The sequence below is a fragment of the Dipteris shenzhenensis genome, chromosome 9 (assembly GCF_047967505.1).
Source record: "Dipteris shenzhenensis isolate YYH24624 ecotype China chromosome 9, Dip_SZ_1.0, whole genome shotgun sequence".
Classification (NCBI taxonomy): domain Eukaryota; kingdom Viridiplantae; phylum Streptophyta; class Polypodiopsida; order Gleicheniales; family Dipteridaceae; genus Dipteris; species Dipteris shenzhenensis.
In genome coordinates this window covers 1,143,265-1,152,116 of record NC_141604.1, presented here as the reverse complement: position 1 = coordinate 1,152,116, position 8,852 = coordinate 1,143,265, and the positions used below count along the sequence as shown (strand labels likewise).

The 8,852-nt window shown below is 47.6% G+C and overlaps 1 protein-coding gene across 1 annotated transcript; it reads left to right on the top strand.

Annotated features, from left to right (window-relative positions):
• The first annotated feature begins 3,020 nt into the window (after positions 1-3,020).
• LOC147898050 (uncharacterized) lies at positions 3,021-5,234 on the top strand. Its single transcript, XM_087379883.1, has 3 exons — positions 3,021-3,891; positions 4,141-4,653; positions 4,822-5,234. Exons 1-3 carry the CDS (start codon positions 3,166-3,168, stop codon positions 5,080-5,082), a joined length of 1,500 nt encoding a protein of 499 aa, XP_087236009.1. The 5' UTR covers positions 3,021-3,165; the 3' UTR covers positions 5,083-5,234.
• The last annotated feature ends 3,618 nt before the right edge of the window (positions 5,235-8,852 follow it).

Sequence of the window (8,852 nt, the reverse complement as noted above, 5' to 3'; positions counted from 1 at the left end):
GTGCTTTCCCTAGCTCCCTTGCTGTGCGGATAATAGCAGCTATTTCTTTGTCAAACGCAACAATCGGGTCAAGCTCCCCCCCTGCACTTTGCTTCCAAGCATCCACCATACTCTTGCAGTTGAGTTCGTCAAGGAGCGAGGTATTAAGCTTAAAAATTTGCTTCCCTTTCTTCAATGGTTTACTGCCAACCACAAAGGAGATGAGACAGGGCATGTGGTCGGACACGGTCTAAGACCGATCCACCATTCCCTCCCAAGGCAGGCATACCCAAGAGGCACCACTGCTGAACCAATAGAGGCATGCCTAGATGGCGAGACTCCACCATGGCATTCCGCTCCTCCATCGTCGCCTAAGCTTTGCTCCGAGTTTCAGCATGATTAAAGTCTCCCACAACCACGAACTGTGCACCCAGGTCATGTTCACCCAACCATTCCTAGAAGTCCTCACATTCCCTTACGTCTGTGGGAATATAAAGCGATACTATGTCTAGGGGCTCCCCTTCAGCTTCAATGCGGATGCCAACTGCTGAACCAACTAGGTGAGCAAGCACTTTGGCTGCCCGTAGCTCCTTGCTGCAGAGGATCGCAGAGCCCCCAGCTCCTTTCTTCTTGAATGAAAAGAAAACACCAAAGCCCTTGAAGAGGGCCGCTAAGAACGAAGCCTCCTCCTCACACAGTTTTATCTACTGCAAACAAACAATGTTAACTTTCCACTGCCTGATTTTTTCTGCCAACACCCATCTCTTGGCTCTTCGGCCGAGCCCATGCATATTCCATGACAACATCTTAACCAGCATGATCAATCGAGACGTTGGAGGACCCCAATACATCAAAATAATTCTGTCTTTTGACCTTGGTCTTCTTGCCATTGGACTTTGTTGCAGCGATCTCCTTCTGAGAGTTTTTCCTGAAGCTACGCATGTTGTCTTCCGACAGTCCCAATCTCTGAGGCAACACCATCTGGTTTGTTGTAGTAGAGGGGCTGAGTGGGGGCGACTTCTTGGGCTATGCTGTCCTCGAGACTGTAGGAGGTTTCTGGGGAGCTTTTTCCATGATGCGGGCCTCCAGCGGTGTCTCCATGGGGGCAAGTTCCTCCGTAGCTTGGGCAATCGGCTCAAGCTTCTTCTCCACCTGCATGCCCGTCCGTCGATTCTCCTCCTGTTGCTTCTCCTTCTTTTCCTGAGTGTTTCTCCTCGGGCATTGTCAAGTGAAATGATCGATCTCCTTGCATGCAAAACATGCATTAGGAAAGGGGCAATATCGAACACAAATTCGCACAGATTCGAAGTCACCCGTGTCCAATTCCACCACTTCCGGTGGTTTCTGGGTGATATCCCAAAGGATACACACCCTCGGGACTGGGTTGGTCTCCACTGAGTGCGGGGGGGGAGCAAAAATGACCTGACCGAGTTCTCTAGCAACTTCTCGAACCACTGGTCTGAGCATGAATGGGAGAGCAGGGAACGTGACCCAGACCGAGCATACATTCTGCAACTCTGTGGCTGGGACGAAATTAGCGTGATAGGCCACAGCAATTAAGCCATAAAATGGGATGCTCCCCCTGTCCAAAACTTCCTCCACCAGCTCGGTCGAGTGTAGTCGCAGTAGGTAGAAGCCCTTGCCAACGTATGTGATGGACACGATGCCATATCTCCGCATGTTGGGGCTTGCTCTCCATCTCTCCAGGTTTGAGTAGGTCTTCCCTATGAAATACACGAAAAGCCCCTTCTCACGGAGTTCGATGTATTCTCGTAGAATCGCAGAGACCGATGCCTTGAACACCACGGCATCTTCTGGCACCCCCAGAACGATCTTCCCCAGGCCACTAGATATTTCCTCTAACAAAGCTTGAAGGGTGTGTCCATTGTCCTCCACAAGGTCCATGTTGTCTTCGGAGTCCTCCTCTTGCATGTCGGAAGCTCTCGAGCCTTGATCATCTTTTGCCCATTTCGCGGCTGGAGAGCCAGTCGGAGACCTTGCTTTCATGGGTGCTGGCACAGGGCCGCCCTTCGGCAGCCGGGAGCTTGGAGGAAGGTTGCGCCATTAGAAGTAACTATTATAGCCCGCATTTCTTGTGCAACCGGTGCTTTGATTGCAAGAACCCGGCAATGGCTAGCGGCTAGTGGACATTTTACATAAATCCATGTGATTAATAATTACTCGAATGGAGCGTAACTTCACAACTTCACAAAGTCTGGGAGTCTTGTGGGAGGGAATGTTTCAGCGGGATTCGCGAGGACAGTGGACTGGGAGAGGATCCATGAGGATGATTTACAATGCCTCTCTTGTGGTCCCCACTGCCCATGGGCTGTGGTGCTGAGCAGTGGGAACTTCAACTTCAACTGGGAAGAGCAGCCGGCGTAGAGGCCCATTGCCCAATCGTTGCAACAGTCGAGCCCTTTCTCGCGAGTCGCGAGCTCTGGTGAGAAAATGGACGTGAGTCAAAATTCACCAAGCAAACCGGCAGGCACTAGGGTCGAAATTGAAGTGAGCGAATAGCTATAATCAATCATCAGTGATTGGAAGTCCAAACTTGCGGTATGGGTCGCGTCGACAGGGCAATAAAAACGAGCACCATACAGTAAAAACGAGGACGACAGCAGGTGAAACGTTGCTGCGATGAACGAGGCGCCGGGGAGCTATCTGCCGTGGTACAGGACTACTGTCTACAGGTCAGCGCAGGCGGCAGAGTAACGTCCCAGCTCCAGGCCCAGGGGATCCAGGAGGGGGAGGCCTGCAGGAGTACTGATGGCTGGAGAAGTTACAAGTCCCAAAAGGCAGCTTGTGAAGTTGTGATAAAAGATGGCCGATAAAAGAGAAAGAACAAAGAAGGGTTTAGGGTTTAATAAGAGTACAAGAATCGAGGAGGGGGAAGCGCCGCCGACTTCTTAATTTTTCTGCCTGACATATTAACATACTAATTAGCCTTCGTCCTCCCCGCAATCTATCTATCACCTAAGATTCACCTTTCACATTTCAATTTCAACCAACCACTCACAGAGCCGCAGCCTTCCCTTGAACCTTCTCTTCTTCTTCTTCTTCTTCTTGTTCTTCGGACTTCTTCTTCTACTACCACTACTTCTAGGTCGAATCTAGGCGCCCCCTCCCTCATCATGCTCCTTCTCCTCCTCCCCTCCTTCCTGCCCACTCTTTCACTCACCTACTATGTTTCACCACCACCACACCTCCTCCTCCCCGCGCCTCCTCGATGCCCCCTCCTTCTCCCTCGCTCTTCCTCCACCCCCGCACCGCTCCTCCTCCTCCTCTCTCTTCACTGGCATTCCTCGGCTTTACCCACTTACGTCCCCTCCATCTCCCGCTGCACCAGCCTCCTCTCCCCTCGAGGACACGTTGGCTCAATCCGGAGATTTTCTGAATAGCCAGCTTTTTCAGTGCAGCCACGACTACTTCAAGGACGACTCCACTACAACGGCGGGCTGTGCAGATCGTGCGTCCGATTTGACGGGCTGTTACATCGCCCCTCAAGAAATACGCGAGTATGACTTCTTACGCTGCATAGAGGGTTCCGAACCCCCGGACTCACAGGTCGACTGTACCTTACATCTTGGCAGGGCAACCCCCAACACGGAGTCTGATACGGTCGAACGAGTGCCCTCCCAACAATATCTCCCGGCTTCTCCAACGTTGTCTCGTGGAGAGCATTCCTCGCCACAGCGGCAATCACCTTCTTCAATTAGATGCCCTAAAATCAACGCTGAGAGACCCGTTCTAGACGTGGCTGCAAACGGCGATGTTAAGGACACTCACACACGGTCACCCTCAAGAGCCTCCTGTTCTACTAACTGCCTCTTACCTCGTGATGATCATCGCAGCGATGCGTTGAATCATTGGAGGGAAGTTTTCACCCTTCCGAGCAAACGTTCTTCGGAGGTATATTCCACAAGGACTCTTGCACGTGAGCTTCTCGTATGTCAAACCCTGGAATAATACATTTTGGAGATACATTAATGCTGCTGCATTGGGTCATCCTGTTTTTGGTCGCTTTCTAGTTAGGACCGAGTCCTTCTTGAAATTCTGCAACAAGCTCGTCCCCTCTTTTGGGGTTGGGGTGTCGGATGCATGAGTCATCCTCTTGCAACAAAGCGACCCGAACTAACCGATGTTGTGCTTTTCTGGTAGGTTATCAGCCCCTTCTCTGGCTCGTTCACTGGGGCGGACTACGAGCACGACGATGCAATGACTATCTTACGAGAAAATACCGAGCTTGAGTTAGGACACAGTTTGGCAATCAACACCCGTACGTTTGTGGGCGTTCAACGCGAGAAAATCAGGCCATATATTCATCACATTGCCGACAGCACGACAAAGAAGCAAGTCAAGGAGTCCGTGGATGGTTTCCAATCGCGGAGATCTTGTGATGCGGATTGTTATGAACGTATTTCAACCTCGCAAGGGAGCTACAAATGTTTCGAGCTGTGCTATCGTAAAGGCGACCGAAATCAAAAGCAGATAGGGTTTGCGCCATTGGGGGTTGAGCTGGAATGCCAAAGATCCACTACAGAGGAGCGCGCATATCAAGGGATAACCACCAACGCCGTTAGCAAAGATGAGCAGGGCTACGTGATCCGAATCTGTGCGCAATGCAAAACCATGAAGACGCCGCTATGGAGAAACGGTCCACAGGGCCCGAAGGTAACGATTTGATCTTCTTCACTCGTTTCGGTTTGGGGTGGTCACCTCTCTCGAAAAAGCTTATTTCAGCCCTAATTATGAGAAGCAACCATGGAGCAGCTTGTTTTATTTTTAGTCGAGTACAGGTCGACCTTTCGCTCACCTTCATCTCCGTGTTTTCTTAATCAGTCTCTTTGCAACGCCTGTGGCATTCGCCACAAGAAGGAAGAGCGTAGATTTGCAGGTGGAGAGGATTCGAACTGCTTTTCTCCTGACACGTATCAGGAAGGATCGGCAGCGACCTGTGATATAGCCAGTCAAGGAAACGTCCGGTCTGGCCCTGATCAAAAGCCAGCTTGCCAACCACAGTTGGATTCTGTTGTTGTGCCATTAACGGGAACTCGGGAAGAGAAAAAGTCCAAGCTGACAGACGATCTGGCAAGAGGTTGATAGATGCGCAGTTGCGAGATCGACAGGAACTTGTTCGGCACTGTCCGTTGGTTGGTTTAAACTCGAGATCCCTAGTGGGAACTCGAGGAGAACGCCTAGGGCTCGAAGTATAATTTTCTTGTGTCTTTCCATTCGAAGTGGCAATCAGCAATGATCAACATTTCCATCCTACTATGTAATGTCGAGTCAAAGCTTGAGGTTCTTTAGCCCGTGGATATGCATTGTGTTTCCTGCTAAAACGGTGGTCCATCGGCATGTGTATAACATAGTATCAAAGCACTAATCGAGATAGAATCTAAGAGTCTTAAGACATACGAGGAAATAGGATGTGAAGGGTAAAGGTTGTCCCATTGGTATTTAAAATGTATTTCTATGTTCCCATCCCACCATGTGGAATTGCAAGAACTAGGGATGGTTAGGTGAGAGGACACATGGCATTGTTTCATATGTCCAATAGGTGAGAAAAAGGACACATGTCATCATTTGATCCTTTCCAATCCATAGAAAAGGGATCCCATTCTCGCTCTAAGATTGTAAGGCCATGGTCCAAGATGCAAGGGAATGTGCGTATTGACAAATAGATTTCCCAACTTAAACCTCGGGGGGTCCATCTAGGAAATGTAAGTATACTATGAGAGTTCAAAATGAGGGGTATTTTAATTCTCAAGACTTACAAAAATATATTTATAGCAGGGGTAATTTTATACACTGTTTTAAAATTAACAGGTAGGGTGTGTTTATTCTCAGATCTAAATTAAAAGTTATTTTTTAAATATTGTTTCATCTAGGATGATGTGTAAGAGCAGTCACAATTTGTTGATGGGTGACTCAAAATTTTAATGTGTTGACTACCCCTCGCAGTCATGATAAGTAGATATTGGTGTTGGATTGATCCAACTGTGGTCTCTCAAGTTCTCCTCAAGTTCTAGACACTCCACAGATCGTCTTGCATGGTGATCAAGATCTCACCGATGTTAGCCCCATAAGAAATTCCTCCTCGACCAAAAATATCAACTAGACCCACAGGAAGATCATCATGAAGTCATTGGTAGTGTGGAAGGTGGGGCCCTCCATGCCATCCCATTGACTAAAAACTTCACGAAGAGAATCAAAGAAGCTGCCAGGTCCATTGGTTCAAGGATGGAGAAGAGATTTGATTTTTTTAGATATGCCTATAAAGTCTTTGCTCACTAATCGGGGTGAAGAGAGGAGATAGGATTTGGGTAGGAAAACAAAAAGCATTTGTAATTGTAGTAAAGAATCAAATACCTCAAGCTTTGTGGCTTCAAGAATTGAATTGTGGCCTGGATGAGAATTCCTACATGCATCACAAATAAGATATTTCTACTCATATCAGAATACTCTTGGATAGATAGCCAATTGGGCAAGAGGGTGAGGTGAGAGCCATGTTGAGGTCGAAGGGGTTGCTGGCTACATTCATTTGTGTGTTGAAATCTAAGAAGGGGATTATCCAATACTGGGAGGGGTGCTAGTCATCGAAGTGTGTGACAGAGTAGAAGGTGAGACCTTCGGAGTGCATCCGCATCACATAGGAGGAGTCATTGCTCCAAAGCTCCATACCCTCATAGAAAAAGATCCCTGTGATGATTGTATCGGTATGCTCCTCAGTGTTAGAAAAAAACCATCATTTAGTGTTCTGAACTAGTAAAAATGGCAAAAAACCATCGTAAGTGGTGAAAAGCAGGTTATTAAAAAGGATAAAATTTTATGGCAATCTCGACTTTAATGATATTTAAAAGATATACCTTGAAAATCAAGGTTAGATTAATAAGCTCTCTTTGGAATACCGGTTAATGTTGATAAAGCACTTTATAAACTAAAGGTTATATAATATATTCTTATTTTTATATAATATTAATAAAATTTAAACAAATTAATCCATGTGGCTTGCATAATAACCCTTGATCAAATAGATCAACTTAGATTCCATCATCACCGTTGATTGCTTGTTAGATGTGTGGTTGTCATCTCTTATCCTTTAGGTCTCCTCCACTCTTTTCTCAAACTTTGCTCTTGCTTTCACATCATGCCCTTAGCTCGAGCACTTGCCACTGAGTGCCACCACCATCAATCTCCAGTTCAAAGAAAGCCCCAACTTGTTTGCAGTTTTGATGACTCACGACTCGTCACTAAAGACTGAAGACTCAAGTCACTCAACAGCAGCCAGATACTTTCATTGAGCAGTCGTTTGGAATCTGTATTCTGGAAATTGGTTGAAGGTTCTTCTAAGTTCTACGCCCCCCTTCCCTAGAAAATGGAAACCTGCGAGCTTCCCAATTCCTTCATGTGTGATCCCCTCAACTCGAGCTTCATTGTGAACAGCCTGTTGCCTTAGTACGTAGTATTTGTAGGTTGCTGTTGTGCCTCTTGCTCGCCTGCCAAGCCTTCCCCGTGTAGTTGCATCCTCACCTTGATTAGATTCAATGGGTGGGTCGCACACCCCGCCACTATTGATGCCACCTCGCCTTCCAGAAAGCCCTTCCACCCCATCACTGTGCAACGCAACTTTGGTCACTCGACACGTAGTCCTGGGGAGAACAGATCTTGGGGGTCTCAGAGCTGTCGAAAAGCCGCTACGCTTGCATGCGGGATCTGCATCAAATGAAAACATTGATTAGGATTTCACCATTGTCACCTTTTGCTTGGACTCCCCATCTCCTGATGTGACTGCTCCTTTCGGCTCAGTCGTGCCTTCGTGGGTGGATTAATCCTGCACTCCAAGAAATCGTATGGACTCCATGAACTGCGACTCCTTGAGCCTTACAGCTTCAAGAGAATTGTCCATAACTCACCTCCCTCTAATTATACCCAACTTGGAGCACACCAGTGAGACGAATTTGAGCTTTTCGGCAAATTGCACCTATGTCTCTCTGGGTAGCAGCTTGCATCGCCCTCGCCGCGCCATTACTTACCTTTTTGCTTTTGCTAGTAACATGGTGGTTGTGCTGGAGTATGGCTGCCATCACAGCAAGTTCTTAGTCTTTCTAACGTATATGAATCTAGATAGAAACTGAGCAGCTTTCTATGTTTCCAGTTGCTAAATTTTCGTTTCGAGGAGAGGGTGGCAGCTAGGTTTGAAGATTATTTGCTCTTCCCCCACTTTCCTTCTGCTCTACTGCTGTGGGCTTTCGATTGCTTGCGACTCTGGCGCAATAGCTGTTGCACAAGTCACGTCTTATTGGCCCAAGATCGAGGGCTCTTTTTCCAAATGCTGTTGAAACCATCTACTTATTCTCAGAAGTTTTACACTGTGTAGTAATTTTTGGACGTGGGTTCCACTCTCTTTGCCACAAGCGGCTTCTAGAAGGGATTGTTTACACAGATCGCAGAATAATCCTTGGTCTGTTGCTTATGATAACTAGTGCCATAATTTTGCATTGTGACAAGGCCGAAGTGCATGGGCTGGTGGCTGAGCTTGAATGTCGTTGAAGCTAGAGCCTCTAGAGTTGTTGGAGAAGCCAAAGGTTTGAGGCACCTAGCTTGCACTTGGAGCTGCTGTTGATGCCCAACTACACAGACCGGTTGAGTTGATGGAGTGGTTGTGGACGTGGGAGATGCGTGTGAAGATTCATTTGAGCCTAGAGTTTGTCATTCAGTTGTAGTGAGGCACTATGCACATGAGCCGCTTACTATTGGGGGCTTGCTGCTGTGGAGTTTTGTTTGTACGTGGTTGGAGGCATAGTTGAAGAGCATTGTGGATGCTTGAGAAGGCGTGTTGGAGCTGTTTGTTGATGAGGCATGTTGTCAGC